This window comes from Triticum urartu, chromosome 3 (assembly GCF_003073215.2).
Source record: "Triticum urartu cultivar G1812 chromosome 3, Tu2.1, whole genome shotgun sequence".
In the NCBI taxonomy this organism is placed as follows: domain Eukaryota; kingdom Viridiplantae; phylum Streptophyta; class Magnoliopsida; order Poales; family Poaceae; genus Triticum; species Triticum urartu.
In genome coordinates, this window is record NC_053024.1 from 55,170,483 (window position 1) to 55,191,376 (window position 20,894).

General features: G+C 38.5%; 1 protein-coding gene across 1 annotated transcript; it reads left to right on the forward strand.

Annotated features, from left to right (window-relative positions):
- The first annotated feature begins 11,402 nt into the window (after positions 1-11,402).
- Positions 11,403-14,056, forward strand: LOC125542792 (zinc finger protein 511-like). Its single transcript, XM_048705966.1, has 4 exons — positions 11,403-11,732; positions 12,185-12,249; positions 12,909-13,107; positions 13,428-14,056. The coding sequence occupies exons 1-4, from the start codon at positions 11,562-11,564 to the stop codon at positions 13,938-13,940; spliced, it is 948 nt and encodes a 315-aa protein (XP_048561923.1). The 5' UTR covers positions 11,403-11,561; the 3' UTR covers positions 13,941-14,056.
- The last annotated feature ends 6,838 nt before the right edge of the window (positions 14,057-20,894 follow it).

Consider the following 20,894-nt stretch of genomic DNA (forward strand, 5'->3'; position numbering starts at 1 on the left):
TCAATCAGATCATTCAACTAATGATGTGACCTCGTTAATCAAATAACAACTCATTGTTCATGGTCAGGAAACATAACCATCTTTGATTAACGAGCTAGTCAAGTAGAGGCATACTAGTGACACTTTGTTTGTCTATGTATTCACACATGTATTATGTTTCCGGTTAATACAATTCTAGCATGAATATAAACATTTATCATGATTATAAGGAAATAAATAATAACTTTATTATTGCCTCTAGGGCATATTTCCTTCAATCATGGTCATATCATATTCTTTTCTTCATAGCATGGACATTTGGACTTTTATGTGATTCAAAGCAATAGCCTAGTTTTGACATAATAATTTAGATACTCAAGCATATCAACAAGCAACCATGTCTTTCAAAATATCAATGCTAAAATAAGTTATCCCTAGCCCATCATGCTCAAACATTGATCCATTCATGAAACACACTCGAATATTAACTACACCCAATACTTGAGCACGATCATATTGCCTCCTAGTTGGTGCTTTTATGAGAGACGATGGAGACTCAAATTTCAAAATAAAAATTGCATAAAGTAAAAGAAAGTCCCTTTGCAGAGGGAAGTAGGGATTTACTTTCCATGCTTAGATATATCATAGGCGGTTCCCGAACAGAAAATAAAGTTTATTCCTTTTTCCACCATAACTTTCACTTTCCATGGATAACCGTATCCATGGGTGCCCTCCATACCAACACTTTCCAAGGAGTTTATTATTTGACAACATAAAGTAAATTCATTTGTTTTTGCATTCTGAGACTGGGCATCCCTGATACCTTTGTCTTACTCTCGTGCAATGACAAGTGAATAAACACTCATCTTGAGAATAACACATCTAGCATGGAAAATATTAGCCACCCCTCACCGCTCCACGAGCGAAAACAAACACAAAAAAGAGAAGTTTATTTTGAAAATTAGAGATGGCACATGCAAATTTGCTTAGAAAGGTAAAAGAATACCGCATATAGGTAGATATACTCATGTGGCAAAACTGGTTTAAAGGATTTTGGATGCACAAGTAGAGGTCATACTTAGTGCAAAATGAAGGCTAGCAAAAAGATTGAGAAGCGACCAACCAAGAAACGAATAATCTCATAAGCAAGCATTAAGCATAATTAACACCGAATAATGCACCACAAGTAGGATATAGTTTTCATTGCATGATTATTGACTTTCGTGCATGCATAGGGAATCACAAACCTTAACACCAATATTCTTACTAGAGCATAATTACTCATCAACATAACTCACATATCACATCATCATATCTCAAAACTATTATTAAGAATCAAGTTTATTTTGTCCAATGATCTTCATGACATTTTATTTTTCTTTATCCTTCTTGGATATCTATCACTTTGGCACTAATTTTCATGTGTTGCTTTTCATAAGCTCGAACAAATATAAGTGAAGATCATGAGCATAACAAATTTTCTTTCTCTCAAAATAATTTAAGTGAAGCAAGAGAGAATTTCTTCAAAATTTTACTAACTCTCAAATAAATCTAAGTGAAGCAAGAGAGCATTTCTTCAAAAATAACAAAGCACACCGTGCTCAAAAAGATATAAATGAAGCACTAGAGCAAGTCCTAGCTCATAAAAGATTTGAGTGAAGCATAGAGAGCAATTCTAACAAGTCATGACATAATTTTGGTTCTCTCAAATAGGTGTTTCCAGAAAGGATTGATGACTTAAAACACAAAATAAAACAAGCAAAGACACATATCATACAATACGCTCCAAGCAAAACACATATCATGTGACGAATAAAAATATAGTCTCGAGTAAAATACCGATGGTTGTTGGAAGAAAGCGGGGATGCCACTCGGGGGCATCCCCAAGCTTAGTTGGTTGCTCATTCTTGGATAATATATTGGGATTCCGGGGCATCCCCAAGCTTAGGCTCTTACATCCTTCCTTCATCCATCGTAAGATAACCCAAAACTTGAAAAGTTCAATCACACAAAACTCAACAAAGCCTTCGTGAGATCCGTTAGTATAAGAATAATAAACCACTACTATAAGTGATGTATCAAACCAATTCATATTTTGTTTTTGTATTATATCTACTGTATTCCAACTTTTCTATGGCAAAAATTCATCAAAGAAAACCATAGAGCCATCAAAATAAGCACACAACACAAAGAAAACAGAATCTGTCAAAACAGAACAGTCTGTAGAAATCTGACTATTTCGAATACTTATGTAACTCAAAAAACTCTCAAAAATTAGGACGACCTGAGAAATTTGTATATTTATCTACTGCAATTGGAATGGGTATTTTGTCGCTCTCCGGTAAAAAACGAAAATTAATTTCGTGAGCATAAAAGTTTCTGTTTTTTTCCAGCAAGATCAAACAACTATTGCCCAAGAAGATCCTAAAGGCTTTACTTGGCACAAACACTAATTAAAACATAAAAACACAATTATAACAGTACCATAATTATGCTAACACTCAAGAACAGAAAGCAAAAAAGCAAAAATAAAATTTATTCATTGGGTTGCATCCCAACAAGCGCTATAGTTTTATGCCCTTAGCTAGGCATAAGGCAAGGATCTAAGTTTTGTCATCTTTGGTTCGAGATCCATAAGATGCCCTCATGATTGATTCATAAGGTGGCTTAATTCTAGTTCTAGGAAAGTGTTCCATACCCTTCATCAAAGGAAATTGGAACTTAATATTGCCTTCTTTCATATCAATCACGGCACCGATAGTGCGTAAAAATGGTCTACCAAGAATAACAGGACAAGACGGATTGCAATCAATATCAAGAACAATAAAATCTATGGGCACATAATTCCTATTTGCAAGAATAAGAACATCATTAATTCTTCTCATAGGCTTTTTAATAGTAGAATCCGCCAAGTGCAAATTCAAAGTACATGATTCAAGATCGGTAAGACCAAGCACATCACATAAAGATTTCGGAATTGTGGAAACACTAGCACCCAAGTCACACAAAGGAAAACACTCATAATTTTTAATCTTGACTTTGATAGTAGGTTCCCACTCATCATGCAATTTTCTAGGGATTGAAACTTCTAATTCTAGTTTCTCTTCCAAAGCTTTCATCATAACATCAACAATATGTTTAGTAAAAGCTTTGTTTTGTTCATAAGCATGGGGTGAATTTATCATGGATTGCAACAAAGAAATACAATCAATCAAAGAGCAACTATCATAATTAAAGTCTTTGTAATCCAAAATAGTGGGCACAACACTAGCTAAAGTTTTGACCTCTCCAAACCCACTTTCATCAATTTTCTCAACAAGATTTTCACCCTCCGAAATATTGGGACGCCTTCTACCTAAAATTGACTCTTCTCCAGTCCCTTTTTCAACATTATTAACTTTACTAAACAAGGAATCAATAGAAAAAACACCAATCATTTTAAGATCTTCATCACTTTGCAAGAATAATCACTAGAAAAAGCTTTTTCTAAAAATTCTCTTTTAGCTCTAAGCATAGCAGTTCTTTTCTTATTTTCATCCATAGAAACATAAATAGATTTAATTGATCCATCTAATTTAGGCACAAAAATTTTCATCTTGAGATTTTCCACATCATGAGCAATTCTATCAACACTTCTAGACAAGTCATCAATCTTGTTCAACTTTTCTTCTATGGAAGTGTTGAAAACTTTTTGTGTGTTGATAAATTCTTTAATATTGTTCTCAAGATCAGAGGTGTTCCTATTATTATTATGAGATTTATTTCCATAGGAATTACCATAATTGTTAGAGGAATTACTAGGAAAAGGCCTAGGATTAAAATTACCTCTATAAGCATTGTTGTTGAAATTATTGCGAGAAATAAAATTCACATCAATAGCATCACTATTTTTCTCAATCAAAGTAGACAAAGGCATATCATTAAGATCAATAGGAGCACTTCTACTAGCAACCAATTTCACAAGAGCATCAACTTTTTCACTCAAAGAAGAAATTTCTTCAACCGAATTAACTTTTTTACTAGTAGGAGCCCTTTCGGTATGCCATTGTGAATAATTCGCCATGATATTATCAAGCAATTTGGTGGCACCACCCAAAGAAATTTCCATAGAAGTACCACCCGCGGCGGAATCTAAAAGATTATGAGAAACAAAATTCAATCCCGCATAAAAAATTTGTATGATCATCCAAATATTTAACCCATGAGTTGGGCAATTCCTTAGCATCATTTTCATCCTTTCCCAAGATTGTGCAAGATGTTCATGTTCAAGTTGCTTGAAATTCATGATCCGGGTTCTAAGGGAAATAATTTTTGCGGGAGGAAAATACTTAGTGATAAAAGCATCTTTGCACTTATTCCAAGAATCGATACTATTGCGAGGCAAAGAAGAGAACCAAAATTTTGCAGAATCACGCAAAGAGAACGGAAATAATTTCATCTTGACCACATCATTGTCCACATCTTTTTTATTTTTCATATCGCATAATTCCACGAAGATATTAAGATGGTATGCGACATCCTCATTAGGAGTACCGGAAAATTGGTCTTTCATAACAAGATTTAGCAAAGCAGTATTAATATCACAAGTCTCCGCACTAGTGGCGGGAGGAGCAAGCGGAGTGCCAATAAAATCATTGTTGTTGTTATTTGAGAAATCACATAACTTGGTGTTCTCTTGAGTCATGATGAAAACACAACAAGATTGCACTCAAAAACAGATCCAGCAAGAAAACGGTGAACGGAACAAGAGGTGCGAATAAAACGGCAATTTTTTGTGAAGTGGGGGAGAGGAAAACGAGAGGCAAATGGAAAATAATGTAAATTACGAGGAGATGAGATTTGTGATTAGGAACCTAGTTATGTTGAAGATCCTCCCCGACAATGGCGCCAGAAATTCTCCTTGATGGTAGCTGGAACTACGTCGGTATTTCCCTGGAGAGGGAGGGATGATGTAGCACAGCGACGGTAGGTATTTCCCTCAGTTATGCAACCAAGTTTATTGAACCAGTAGGAGAACCAAGCAACACAACGTAAACAGCCCTTGCACACAAATAACAACACATCACAACCCGACGTGTTAAAGGGGTTGTCAACCCCTTTCGGGTAACGGCGCCAGAAACGGCGAGTGACGGGACATAAAGTTGTAAATATTAATAGATCGAACGCCAAATAAAATAAATTGCAGCAAGGTATTTTTGGATTTTTGGTTTAATAGATCTGAATAAAAATGCAAAGGAAAAGTAGATCGCAAGGCAAATATATGAGAAAGAAGACTCGGGGCCGTAGGTTTCACTAGTGGCTTCTCTCGAGAAAAATAGCGAACGATGGGTAAACAAATTACTGTTGGGAAATTGATAGAACTTCAAATAATTATGACGATATCCAGGCAATGATCATTACATAGGCATCACGTCCAAGATTAGTAGACCGACTCCTGCCAACATCTACTACTATTACTCCACACATCGACCGCTATCCAACATGCATCTAATGTATTAAGTTCATGGAAAAACGGAGTAATGCAATAAGAACGATGACATGATGTAGATAAGATCCATTTATCTATATGGAGGTAGATATAGATCTCGTCTTTTTATCCTTAGTAGTAACGATACATACGTGTCGGTTCCCTTTCTGTCACTGGGATCAAGCACCGTCAGATCGAACCCACTACCGGGAACCTCTTCCCATTGCAAGATAAATAGGTCAAGTTGGCCAAACAAAACCCAAATATCGGAGAAGAAATATGAGGCTATAAGAGATCATGCATAGGAGAGATAAAAGAAACTCAAATACTTTCATGGATATAAAAACATAGATCTGATCACGAACTCGAAGTTCATCGATCCCAACAAACACACCGCAAAAGAGTTACATCATATGGATCTCCAAGAGACCATTGTATTGAGAATCAAGAGAGAGAGAGAGATGAATCCATCTAGCTACTAACTACGGACCCGAAGGTCTACAAAGAACTACTCATCATCGGAGAGGCACCAATGGAGGTGGTGAACCCCATCCGAGATGGTGTCTAGATTGGATCTGGTGGTTCTGGACTCTGCGGTGGCTGGATGAATATTTTGTCGACTCCCCTAGGGTTCTAGTATTTTTGGGGTATTTATAGAGCAAAGAGGCGGTCCGGGGGCACCCGAGGTGGGCACAACCCACCAGGGGGCGCCTGGGACTCCTGGCGTGCCCTGGTGGGTTGTGCCCCCCTCGGGGCACCCCCAGGTGCAACCAGGGCCCATTACCTTCCTTCTGGCCCATAAAAAATCTTCGTAAAGTTTCGTGGCATTTGGAATCCGTTTGATATTGATTTTCTGCGATGTAAAAAACATAGAAAAAACAGCAACTGGCACTTGGCACTATGTCAATAGGTTAGTACCAAAAAATGATATAAATGACTATAAAATGATTATAAAACATCCAAGATTGAAAATAAAACAGCATGGAACAATCAAAAATTATAGATACGTTGGAGACGTATCAACTGTCAGTTGGTGCAGTTCCAAGCAGAGCGTTGTGGCGAGATCTACGTGTGAAGCGGAGTACATAGCTGCTTCAGAAGCAACAAATGAAGGAGTCTGGATGAAGGAGTTCATATCCGATCTAGGTCTAATACCTAGTGCATCGGGTCCAATAAAAATCTTTTGTGACAATACTGGAGCAATTGCCTTGGCGAAGGAATCCAGATTTCACAAGAGAACCAAACACATCAAGAGACGCTTCAATTCCATCCGCGATCAAGTCAAGGAGGGAGACATAGAGATTTGCAAGATACATACGGATCTGAATGTTGCAGACCTGTTGACTAAGCCTCTCTCACGAGCAAAACATGATCAGCACCAAGACTCCATGGGTGTTAGAATCATTACTATGTAATCTAGATTATTGACTCTAGTGCAAGTGGGAGACTGAAGGAAATATGCCCTAGAGGCAATAATTGTTATTTATATTTCCTTATATCATGATGAATGCTTATTATTCATGCTAGAATTGTATTAACCGGAAACTTAGTAAATGTGTGAATACATAGACAAAACAAAGTGTCCCTAGTATGCCTCTACTTGACTAGCTCGTTAATCAAACATGGTTAAGTTTCCTGACCATAGACATGTGTTGTCATTTGATGAATGACATCACATCATTAGAGAATGATGTGATGGACAAGACCCATCCGTTTGCTTAGCATAATGATCCTTTAGTTTTATTGCTAGGAACACCTTGTGTGCTATCAAACGTCACAACATAACTGGGCGATTATAAAGATGCTCTGCAGGTGTCTCCGATGGTGTTTGTTGAGTTGGCATAGATCAAGATTATGATTTGTCACTCCGTGTATCGGAGATGTATCTCTAGGCCCTCTTGGTAATGCACATCACTATAAGCCTTGCAAGCAATGTGACTAATTAGTTAGTTACGGGATGGTGCATTACAGAATGAGTAAAGAGACTTGTCGGTAACGAGATTGAACTACGTATGAGGATACCGACGATCGAATCTCGGGCAAGTAACATACTGATGACAAAGGGAATAACGTATGTTGTTATGCGGTTTGACCAATAAAGATCTTCGTAGAATATGTAGGAGCCAATATGAGCATCCAGGTTCCCCTATTGGTTATTGACCGGAGATGTGTCTCGGTCATGTCTACATAGTTCTCGAACCCGTAGGGTCCGCACGCTTAACGTTCGATGACTATTTTATTATGAGTTATGTGATTTGATGACCGAAGTTTGTTTGGAGTCCCGGATGAGATCACGGACGTGATGAGGAGTCTCGAAATGGTCGAGAGGTAAAGATTCATATATTGGAAGGTTGCATTTGGACATTGGAATGGTTCCAAGTACTTCGAGCATTTTTCCGGAGTACAGGGAGGTTACCGGAACCCCCTAGGGAAGTTAATGGGCCTTAGTGGGCTTTAGTGGAGAGAGGGAAGAAGGGTCACGAGGTGGTGTGCGCCTCCCCCCTGCCCAAACCGAATTGGACAAGGGGTGGGGGCGCGCCCCCTCCTTCCTTCTCCTTCTCCCCTCCTTCCTTTCCCTCATGTGGAAGAAAGGAAAAGGGGGGGGCGCCCCTCCTGGCCGGCCTCCTCTCTCCCTCTCTCCTTTATATACGTGGCCAGGGGGCACCCCAATAGCACAACAGACAATCTCTTAGCCGTGTGCGGTGCCCCCTCCACAGTTTAACACCTCGGTCATATTGTCGTAGTGCTTAGGTGAAGCCCTGCGCCGGTAACTTCATCATCACCGTCACCACGCCATCGTGCTGACGGAACTCTCCCTCGTCCCCAACTGGATCAGGAGCTTGAGGGACGTCATCACTGAACGTGTGCTGAACACGGAGGTGCCGTACGTTCGGTACTTGGATCGCTTGGATCATGAAGACGTTCAACTACATCAACCGCATTACTAAACGCTTCCGCTTTCGGTCTACGAGGGTACGTGGACACACTCTCCCGTCTCGTTGCTATGCATCTCCTAGATAGATCTTGCGTGATCGTAGGAAAATTTTGAAATACCACGTTCCCCAACATCATCATCCTTGTTGGAGAACTCGGCAATGTTGAACATGCGGAACCATTGCTTCTTTCTTGTGTTGGGGTTTTGGATTTGGGATGACCACTTGCCCCAAGGCCTCTGGAAAACACCACAGTACCTCCCGTTCCCCGCCATGTCCAATGAAAGAGTTCTCTAAACCATGCACATATTTAAAGTTAAAAATCAGCGAAAAAGTTGGCATGACCTTTGTTTAATATTGGACATATTAACTGCCAGAATTTGATGAAACGGAAATCAATTAATGTTTTGCCAAAACATTGGCACTTAGTATGAATCCATGTACAAATTTGAAGGCATGTACTATAACACAATATGAATATAGCACTCATAGGAATAACCAAGTCTGTAACAAACTAATGATATACAACATCGGTTGCATCATAGTTCATAGCATCCATAGCAACCACACAACAATCCTGACACTAGATACATCCAAAATCTGAGAAAGTAGTGGTCAAACTATATGCCAAGCCCTCACGGCTAATACAGAGTAAGGTGGAAACAGGTGAATTACAGGAGCTGAAAATTTGTAGAGAAAGCCCGGTATTTCACACCTTTTATTCGCGGATGACAGTCTGTTATTTTTTAAAGCAAACAACGATCAGACCAATAAGGTAAAGAACATTCTAGACAACTATGAGAGAGCCACTGGACAGCTAATAAGTCCATCTAAATGCTCCCCGCTCCTTGGAAACAAATGCTCACAAGAAGATGGACATGATGTAATAAATATCCTGAATGTAGTGACGGTGACTTTTAAAGAGAAATACCTGGGTTTGTCGGTTCCAGAAGGATGTATGGTAAAAGGGAAATTCAAGCACACAAAAGATAAAGCGAGGAAAAGAATGAATGATTGGACAGAAAAATATTCTTCCAGTGGAGCCAAGGAGACACTAATTAAATCAGTGACCCAAGTGATCCCCACTTTTGCAATGAGCGTTTTCAAGTTCTCGGCAACCTTTGTGTGGAGCTCATGCACATGACCAGAGACTTTTGGTGGGGAGATGATAAGGATCGTCGACGTATTCATCGGTTGAGTTGGGAGAAACTTACAAAACGTAAAAGCCAAGGAGGTATGGGATTCAAAGATCTTAAAGTTTTTAACCAGGCTCTCCTCGCTAGGCAAGCCTGGCGACTTATTGCACATCCTGACAGCTTGTGCGCGAGAGTACTTAAGGCAAAATACTACCATGTGCTGAACTGCTAGACACGGCGTTTATTCATAATGCATTGCGGGGCTGATAGGGCATCATGCATGGTTTGGAACTCCTTAAAAAGGATGTATTTGGCGCATTTGCAACGAAAATAGTGTGCGCATTTGGAGAGACAATTGGATATCGAGAGGAAACATGAAAATAAACATAAATCCAACAAGCTCCCGAACTCGTTGGGTAGCAGACCTCATCGACCAGGAGAGTCATGCTTGGAAGGAAGATGATATCATGCGTATATTTACACCCGAAGACGCAAATGATATTTTAAGTATCCGACTACCAAATTATGATGAAGAGGATTATATTGCTTGGCAGCCTGGAAAAAAAGAAATTTTTAGTGTTCGTAGCGCATACCGGTTAGCCATGGACGAAAAGGATTCTGTGGTGATTGGGTCCAGCCACAATACCCAAGGGGATCGCAGTATTTGGAATAATATCAGGAAGACAAATGTACCCCCAAAAGTATGTATTTTTACATGAAGATTAGCAACGGAGTCACTGGCGGTTCAAACTAATAGATTTCGTCGCATCCCAGGCCTCACCCCGATTTTTAATGTATGTGGGACCGATGATGAAACAGGCTTCCATATGGCACATCGATGCACATTTGCAAGGGCCCTGTGGCACGAACTCAAGGAGGTATGGAACCTGTCCCCTGAGCATGAAATAGAATATACTAGAAGGGATTGGGTCCTAATCCTGCTAGATAAGGTGAGTGAAGATATGAAACAAAAATTTATGCTATTTTGGTGGCGTGTTTGGCACCATAGAAATGACGCGATCTTCGCAAAAGGTAAGGGAAAATTTCCCACTCTGCTCGTTTTCTGCAAAACTACCTTGTAAACCTCCGCTCGATTGCGAGCGGAACTTCTAAGATAGATCGAAAAGGAAAAAGTCCGATGGTTAAATTGTCATCTGCGCAACAACATGATAATACAACGGAAAAATGATGGAAAAAGCCAGAGCTCGGATGGGCTGAGGTCAATGTTGATGGAAGTTTTTTGGAGGAAAGTAGGAGTGGAGCCTGGGTAGCTATGATTCGAGATCATGATGGAAGAATTATCTTCTCAGCTTGGGATTATATACCGCGGTGCAATGGAGCGGACTGCGCGGAAGCCATGGCTTGCCTAGAAGGACTATGGAAGGCAATGTCAGAGACGGATCTACCCTTAATCATCGAGACGGATTGCAGATCGGTGACAAAGGCGATCATCCTCTCGTCTGTTGATAGATCGGAGGTTGGAACAATTGCAAAGGAGTTTCAAACCATGAAAGGGAACAGAGAAGTTAGAGTTTGCAAAGTAGATAGGAAGAAAAATATGTTAGCTCATAGTCTTGCCAGTTGGGGCGTAGAGAGTTGCGTGGTAGGGTTATGCAAGACACAGTGCCAACCTGCATGTTGAGCGAGACCTTGCACGATTGTACGAACTATATTTTCTCTACTTAATTAATACAACTCTTTATTTAAAAAAAAGCTATTGCAGGCAATTCTCTCAGCGACGCGCGGCGTATCATATATTTTATCCATACGAACTATTTCAAATTCTCTCCCTGCAAAAAAGAAAAACTAATTCAAATTCCTGGGCTCCATTTTGCGCTCCGGCCTGCCCCCCAAAATTGCTGGACACGGCCCTACCCATCCATAAGCGCAGCACCTGGGTCGCGGAATCCGACAGTCCTCCCGGTTTCGAATCAGAGATTCCCCACCTCTCTCGCAAGCTGTCTCTCCGGGAGGAGGAGGACGGAGGCGCGGCCCAGGACGGCACGGCTACCGGAGCTGGCTGATCGGCGGCTCTATTAGGGCAGGATGCAGCAGAATCCTGCTGAGGCCATGGAGGCCTCCGCGCCGTCGGAGGCCGAGGCGCCCAAAGATGCGGGGCCGTGGCTAGGGTTCTGGGAGGTGTCGCGGCGGCGGTTGACCCCCGACGACCCCTTCTTCGCCGCCGGCGACATGGAGCGCGAGCTACTCGCCAAACACGTACGTCCCCCATGCCCCTCCCGTCAAGCCGATTTTACCCAATGATTTTATTGATTGTTCATGAGCGTCTAGCGGAAGATCTTCTGGATTCGACAGATCCCCAAATCAAACCAATTTTAGCTGAATATTGGTGCCTTGCCCTTGAAGGAATAAACCATGGCATTTTCATTCCTTTGAAATCTTGCTTAGTGGTGTACCTAGAGCATCAAATTGTTTGATGCTGCCTCTGAATTCAGTGGTCTGCACTACGCAGGATCGTGAGTTTTGCAGGTTAATCTTGCAGAAACTGGGGGCCCTGACCGTGGACTCACAAGGAACTTAGAGTAGCTTATATCAACTGAATTGTGGATTTCATTCTGTTCCTATGTTTCCTTCAATTAGTATTGTTTCATTCCTATGTTGTACATCGCTCTAATACTTAAGTGGTTTGGCATGTGTATGCCCATGTGTAGGTTGCCCTGGATCTCTCGGATGATGACCGGTACCAACTTGAGAAGATGGATGTGGCGAGCGTGAGGTACTGAGGCAGTTGATGGTCTTTGCATATCATTTTGTTGTTCACCAGTGATTGGTACTAGATTGTGCTTCTTCTTGTTTGCCACAGTATGTTAAGTATCGAGTATCGACATGGTTTCGTATTCATTTGAACTCGATCTGAATGCTACCTGAACACAAGGCATATGACGGAACAGGGACCTATGATTAGTGGATCATAGTGAAAGCAGTAGATTTTGTTTCCATTCCTATACGTGTAGTATCCACAATACTGATCTGACAGGTATGTGTGATCACATACGCATTGATAGATGTAGAGTGGCCACAGAGCAACATAGTTAAACAAACACTCAGTATTACCTTGTCTTGATTATGACTATGACACATAAATTGAAATGGAGTGTACATATGTATTTGCATCATCAGACACATAAATACATTGCGCGCAATAGGTATAATTGTTTGAGCAAATGACAGTCGGATGTTTAAAAACTGAACTCTTCTATACTAATCTGTGGTGTGGACTTTATACAACGATGCGTGAGTATTTTGTCCTGGCACCTGCTAATACATGCTGTACTGCAGCGAAATTTTCCCTCTGCATGTTATGAACTACAGCATATTGTTTGGTCCTGTCCCATTGTTCCGTTGACTCAGTCATTTGTCTAAAAACTCCTGCAGCATGGTGTGTTGTCCAATTGCTGGTTGCGGTGCTCATCTAGATTGCTTGGAGGACTTTGAAGACCACTACAGCACACGGCATACTGCTTCATGCTCTGTATGTTCAAGAGTGTACCCAACATCAAGGTTGCTGAGTATTCATATTTCTGAGGCGCATGATTCCTTCTTCCAAGCAAAAGTCGCTCGTGGTTTTCCGATGGTAATGTAATCCATCATAACAATGCATTTCTCAATATATTTATTACTTAAATTGCACAATAGCCGATTTGTACACAATCTCAATATTCCCAGTAGTGTCCTTTTTATGATTATCTGAAGATATTTTATACAGTAGTTATCAACTGCAGCAACAGTCAGCATTCACATAGTTACTATCCTATTCAGCTAATGGAGCTTTTATAGATTATTTGATTTATTTCATATAAACAAATAATTAGGGTTTGACACATGCAAATTTACCGAACTAACTTGGAGAACCATATGTATGCTGAGGTGTGCATTTTTCTTCTTCTGAAACAGTACGAATGTTTGGTGGAGGGTTGTGGGGAGAAGTTGAAGACGTACAAAAGTCGGCAGCAGCATCTTGTTGATAAGCATCAATTTCCCAACTCATTTGAATTCTTCAAAAGAGCACAACCTTCCCAGCGGCATCGTCAGAAGTATCATCATCGAAGGCAAACTGCTTATAAGGGAGAAGAGACAAGGGATACTGTCATGGACGTTGATGGGAAGAATCCAAGGCAATCGAAACCGAGATATCGGCCGAAGCAACGTGATCATAAGGAGCCGAAAGAAAATGAACATGGTCACAAGGAGTCGAAAGACAATGAACATCATGAGAAGGAGGCCAAGGAGAGCGACATGGAGGTCGAACAGAAGATTGATGAACTGTCCTCGGCTGTATCAAGGCTGAGTACTGCAGATTCGGTGCCTTCGAGCATAACCTTTGGCCATCGCCGTGCTCGTGGTCTTACTTTTGTCCCAAGATCTATTAGGCAGAACAAGCAGGTCTCTCAGCCAGAAGCAAATTGACAATTCTTCAATGGATTATCAATCTCTAATACGGATTTCCCTTGTACTTGGACGTTTGAAGTTTGCACTATATTTGTATCATGATCAATATGATCGATGTTTTTTGTTGGGTTGCCTGTTTGGTCTTCTGCCTGCTATAAGCTTTGTTTATGGATGTGATTGTTTTTTATGGTGTTAGAACATCTCTAATCTATCCCAAAAATCCGGCAATCCTTCAGTTGTGCCGACGTGATAGAGGCCATGGTCGACGAGCGCGAAGTGCTGGAGCACGAGCTCCATGATGCGGCGCCAATGGAGTGATGGAAAATCGAGCCGGAGCTTGCCGGAGGTGCTCGTGGAGAAGATGTTGTGCGTGGCGTCAACGTTGGTCGCGTGCGGGAGGCTGGCCAGGACACCAGGTCGCATGCATGAGACTGTTTGAATGAAAGCCGTGCTGGAAGATCTGCCTACCAAAGCGACCTGTCGCCGTTCCCCTGGAGACCTGCGCCGATGTGGGAGGTGGGCCTTCTCGCGCTCGCTACAAATTAGCTCCGATCGCTACGTCCTGTAGCGTAGGTAGGATTTGTGGGTGTTTCCCTTTTTCTTTTATTCCATTGCATAAAAAATCCAAAAATGTACACGATCTCAGTAAAGTCCATGAATTCAAAAAAATCAGCACAAATTTGAAAAATGTTCATAGATTTTAAACAATGTTCACAAGTCTAATTTTTCACAAATTTGAAAACTGGATTTTAGATTTGGAAAATGTTTATTAGTTTAGAAAATGTTTGTGAAATCAGAAACGTTTATGTGCATGAAAAACTATTCACAAATTTTAAAACAATAACAGATCAAAAAATGTTCTTTAATTTAAAAAAATCACATATTTGAATAGAATTTTCGAATTCAAAAAAATGTTCATGGATTTAAAAAATATTCACAAATTCCAAAAAGTATTCTTGAATTTGAACATTGTTCACGAAATTAAAGAATGTTTATTGATTCAAAAAAATATTCACGAATAAGAAATGTTCACTAATTTGAACAACGTTCATGAATTTGAAAATTTTTGTGACTTCCATAAATGCCCATGGATCAAAATAATTCATGAAGTTAAAAATGCTTGTGTATTCAAAAAATAAGACAATGAGTTCAAAAAATGTTCACAAATTCCAAAAATGTTTGTCAATTTGAAAAAAAGATGAGGAATTCAAAAAAAATTATGGATTAAAAAATGTTTGTGAATTAAAAAAAATAAGACAATGAATTGACAAAATTTTCACAAATTCCAAAAAGGTTTGTCAATTTGAAAGCCAATCAGGAATTCAAAAGAAATTATGGATTAAAAAATGTTCATGGATTCGAAAGTATTTATGAATTTGAAAAGGATGTTTAGAAATACTCCCTCTCTAAAGAAATATAAGAGCGTTTAGATCACTAAAGTACAAAACAGTTTTTCACAAATTTTATAAAATGTTCGAAAATAAAAAATGTTCAAGAATAAAAAAGGAAAATAAAAAATTTCAAAAAAGAAACTGAAGAAAAACCAAAGAAAAAACACAGAAAGAAAACCGAAAAAGTCGATGAAAGAAAAAACAGAATGGAAAGTTCCGAAATGACCGTGGAACCTTGAAGCAAAGCGAGAGAGCGCTTCCTAATGGGCCGCCCATTTTCCTACGATAGTGGGCGATCGAAGGGTATTGTGATACATATCATCCTGCTAATGTCCAACCATCATTCCCATGGCTTAGAAGTCTTGGCCTACATGAATTGCTAACGGCCAAATGATATTTTCTTTGGTTGTAGTCCATGGGACCAATTGGGAGTCGGAGCAATAGCGTGCTACATGAAAAAAGAAAGGACCTTCTATATGACGCGCACCACGTCAAGCAGACGAGTGTAGCACATGAGCTACTGTCTTGGCCTGTAACCCATGGGACGAACTGCGAGGCGGAGGAATAGCGTGCTAGGGGTAAAAGAAGAGAGGGGGCCCCTCATATGATGTGCACTGCATCCAACAAATGTGCGCCGCACATCAGCTCTCCCGACTGGGCCGGCCCAGCAGCACACAAACCGTCCCCTATCTCTAAATTTGCAGATTACAACTCCTGATACAATCAGTTCAAAGTCTGAAGTATGACTCTTGTTTGTGACATTTAATTCCAGAATGAACATTCAAAGGAACATTAGTATGGGATGCTGCTTTCTATTAGTAACTGTGGCTAACAACCGAAGAAGAAAAATTATGAAAAAGTCGTGCGGGTATAAGGGATCGAACACCATGATAGAATTACACATTTTTCACAATTCAGACGTCATATTCTATTGAAAAAGTAAATATATTTTTGAAATGCGAACATTTTCAAATGTTTGATTTTTTTTAATAAAAACTCAAAAAAAATTGAAAACACAAAAAATTCCATATTGTAAACAATTTTTCAGAAACAGGAAAGTTTTCAAAATTTTGAAAAAAATTTTGAAACTGTAACTTTATTGAAAACATGAAAGAGTGGACAATTTTTAGGATCTATGAGATATTTTTGAAACGGAAACATTTTCTGAAACCGCGAATAAAATTTGACAACACGAATATTTTCTCAAATTTAGGAATATTTTATGAAAAATACAAGCATTTTTTGAAAAATGGAAGAATTTTTGAAACATGGATATTTCTTTCATCTGGAAAAAACTTGATTCGTGATTTTTTTTGAATTTCTGAACATTAATTAAAAATGTGAACAAAATTTGAATTTTCGAATTTTTTCTGCAAATGTGGAATATTTTTGAGAAAAGAACAAATGTTGAAAAACATGAACAAAATGTTTAAACTACCAAGAATTTTGCATTTATGAAAATAAACAGGAAAACAAGAGGATAAATGAATTAAAAAAGGAAACATAAAAAATTACAAGAAACAAAAAAAGTATACCTGAAAGAAATCATATAGAAGAAACCCTTTTTCCGAACGTTCTAGAGGCTTCTTTATTCGTCTACTTTTTTCTATGTTTTTTGTTGGCTTCACGGGCTGTTTTGCATTTCTTTCTTTTCAGTTTCTTTATTTGCTTTTCTTTTCTTTCTTTCTGGGTTTGATCGGTTTTATTCTTTTTCTTTGTTCTTTCATGACTTTTAAATACATGGTCACCACTTTTTATACACATTTTTAATATTTTACAAATGCTTAATTAAAATTTTCTACATGCAAGATTAACATTTTCAGAATACATGATTAATATTTTTCCTATACACTTTTTAAACATTTTTAAATACTTGATTAAAAAAATTAATATACAAGACTGACAATTTTTTATGGCACGGTCAATATTTTTTCCATACACATTTAACATTTTTCATATGCTTGTTTCACTTTTTTCTCTCAAATGCAATATTAACTTTTTTTGAATACATTGTCAAAAAAATATATATACAGTGAAATATTTTCAAATACTTTATTAAGATGTTTCAAATACAAGCTTAGCAATTTTTTAATACAATACACGATGAACTTGTTTTGAATACATGTTCAACAGTTTTTACATACATATTTACAAAAAAATCAAATGCTTGATTAAAAAAATTCAAGTACATTTAAAACATTTTTTGATATATGGTCAACATTTTCCTATCAATATTTAACCTTTTTCAAATGCTTGACTAACATTTTTCAAATACTTTTTAAATATTTCTTTCAAAGCTTGATTGACATCTTTTAAAGACATGATCAACTTCTTCACACACATTGGTTTTTGAATACATTTTTTGTATACATAAAAACTTTTTTCTCTGTACGTATTTAATAATTTTCAAATGCTTGGTTAATAATTTCTCAAGCGTTTATGTAAAGTAATTTTTGTTTTACATTTATTTAAAATATTTGAAAGTATAAATGAAAGAAAAACAGAATATATAAAATAACCACAGAAACGAGATCGTGGCCCCCCGCACGTCCGGGCCAGCTAGCCCATCTGGCGCTCCCTTGACACATGAGCCTGCTAGGTCTCGATGTAAGCAAGACATAGTGCTGCCCATCGCACACACAACCGCCGCTGCTTCCCCTAAAAAAGTTAGGGTTCCTTTGTCTCCCGTAGGCACCGTTGCCGGTCCACTTCGTCTCTAGGGCCATGGGGGCGCGGTGGATCCTTACCCTTGCCAGCGGGAGGGCTCTATTTTTAGATGTTTCTTTTGGTTTTGTTAGGATTTTTGTCGTGCTCACGAAGAGGAGACGATAGCGGCCCCAAAAAGATGGAACAAGGTTTTCCCTAGGTAGCCCCCGTTTCGGTGGTGTGCCCAGCATCATCAGAGGACGTGTGGAGGTGTGTCTCCGGCGGATCTCGCATGATTCGGTCAGTGGTTGTGTTCGATGGTTCTACTCAGATTCAGTCTACGTTCTTGTGTCTTCATATTGGATCCTTCTAATTTACCCGTCTCTTCATCAGTGGTGGCTGTTGTTCTGGTGCGTTAGTTCTGTGGGCCTTAGCACGACGATCCCCCAAGTGTCTATTACAACAAGTTTTTCCGGCTTCGGCAAGGAAAGGGCGATGATGATGGCGGCTCGCTTCAATGCTTGTAGTCATCGCTAGGTGATCTACGGATCTGGATGTAATTTTTATTATTTCTGATGTTCTTTGTACTACCATGATTGAAAATGAATAGATCATAAGTTTTCCCACAAAAAAAAATAAAGTTGTCCATCAATTAGGAAATTCCAAGAAGGAAACAACGCCAGAGTTGTACATCGCCTATACCGGGCCAGCCCACAAGCAGCCCGCCCCGCTTTGTGCCTCGGCTCCTGCTGGATGCTAGTTTTGCATAGGCTTTTTGTTCGGTTTCTTTTCTTCTCGGTTTTCACCGGCTTTCTACCTTTTGTCTTCTTTTATTATTTACTTTTTAACACATGTCTACATTTTTATATGTATTGTACACTTTCCGTATACAGCAGGAATATTTCTTTACACATTTAACTTTTTTCAGATACATGATTAGCATTTTAAATAATATGTGTTCTGATGCCTACTTTTTTCATTTCTATTGTACATTTTTGTATATATATATAGAATATTTTATGTAAGTTTAAAATTTAATAAATATGTGATTTAACTTTTTAAAATACTTGTTTTGAACTTTTTCTGAATACATGTTAAATATAGTTTTTCTTCAAATACATGTTGAAACATTTTTTATCATACAAAACATTTTTTTAATGATGCAAGCAATTTTTTACATTGGATAAACTTTTTTTAAATGTCACGAACATTTTATTTGAAATGATTGACCATTTTTCTGAATGTAACATACTTTTTCTTGAATGGTACGAAATATTGACTATGAAGTACATGATCATTTTTTTCACATTGCATAGCATTTTCTTAAAAATATTATTTACATTTTTAAGCATGTGAACATTTTTGGACTATTCACACATTTCTTTGAATGGTAGAATTTTTTTCTAAAAGTTGAGAAAACATTGGGTTTATATTTTTAAATGTGCGATGAACACTTTAAAAAATCAACTTAATTATTATTTTCATAATATATGTATTTTTTAATATAAACAAAGGTAAAAGCGACATCAGCATGATAAGACCACGTGGTTACTGAGCTGGCCACTACTTGTTCCCTCAAGGAGAAAACACTCGGCATCGCACTAAGCAATGCATAGCCACGCCCGAAAAATATAGTATCTTTGTTTTTTTTTGGCTTGCTTGAGAGCATGCGTAGATCGATCACAGAATCGCCGGCAGAGTAGAGTATCATGTCCATCGAGTTTTATACGAAGTTGTATACTCCCACTATCACATATTAGTTGTTGTCGAAATCGATATATCTAGATGTATTTCAATTCTAAATACATCCGTTTGAGCGACAACTAATATGGAACGGAGAAAGTATTTGTTTTCAAAGGCGTCAATGGGATGGAAGAAGTCTAAAAGTCTGTTCTTGTGAAAGTTGAATGGTGCCACGAATGCACTCTTTCAAATCTTTCCAACAAAGTTGGGCGCCTCCACAGTGGCAGAACTAGTAACTTAGTGCCGGGGGTGCCACAATTTACTTATACTAGATGATGCCCCGCACGTTGTTGCGGGGATATTTTGCAATATTTCAATGAGGTTTTTGGTTATACGAAAGATCAATATTTGAAATAATAGTTTTTGAAATATATAATAATTAAATGTAAATGTCATAATAGAATGGAATTTTACATGCATACATGGTTGCATATTGAAGTGGATTTTTAATATGCATAGTTGCATGTTGAGGTGGGCCTTTTTCTATGCATGTTTTATGATGAGGTGGTATACTTGTATGTTGAGAGAAATATATTAGTAGGGGCTAGCTATTTAGATATAGAAGATTATGTATAAGCAACATAATTTTAATACATCGTTCAAAATTTATGAAAACTATACTAATCATAGCGTATTCTAGTCTGAACGTCGTTATAATCCTCACAAAATAGTCATAAAATAGCATTAAGTTCTCAGAAAATTAGTGCTAAGTGGGGTACCATGGCACCCCTATTGGATCCGCCCTGGCCTCCCTTCACACTTCTATGATTCTATCAGCGACATGGATATTTCTATGGACCGGAAGTTATAAAGGATGTCCTTAATGATTTGAATGGAGTAGATGATCTAGATTCTTTGAATAAATTATATCGTGATGATTGCTAAGGTATCAAATTCTACTCTCTTATGTAAATTCCACCCACAAGTCTGTGTAATGTGGCGTTGACGTTGTTTCAAAAGTATTGGCAAAAAAATTGAAGAAAACCCTACTACCTCCTATCCATATAAATTGTCACTGATTTAGTGCAACTTTATACTAAATCAGCCATAAATTAATACGGATAAGAGGACTACTAGATATCATATGATAAGAGCAGCCAATGTTTGTAGCCGAAAGATTGATCAGTGATAACAAAATCAACACAAATAAAGTTCTTCATTTTCTGAAGAAGAAAGCACAATAGATTTTGTG

Excerpts from the sequence above, each read along its gene's own strand:
- LOC125542792 (XM_048705966.1), top strand. The coding sequence starts at position 11,562 with ATGCAGCAGAATCCTGCTGAGGCCATGGAGGCCTCCGCGCCGTCGGAG. Across the intron at positions 12,250-12,908 it reads ATGGATGTGGCGAGCGTGAG|CATGGTGTGTTGTCCAATTG; the intron begins GTACTGAGGCAG and ends AAACTCCTGCAG. Across the intron at positions 13,108-13,427 it reads TCGCTCGTGGTTTTCCGATG|TACGAATGTTTGGTGGAGGG; the intron begins GTAATGTAATCC and ends CTTCTGAAACAG.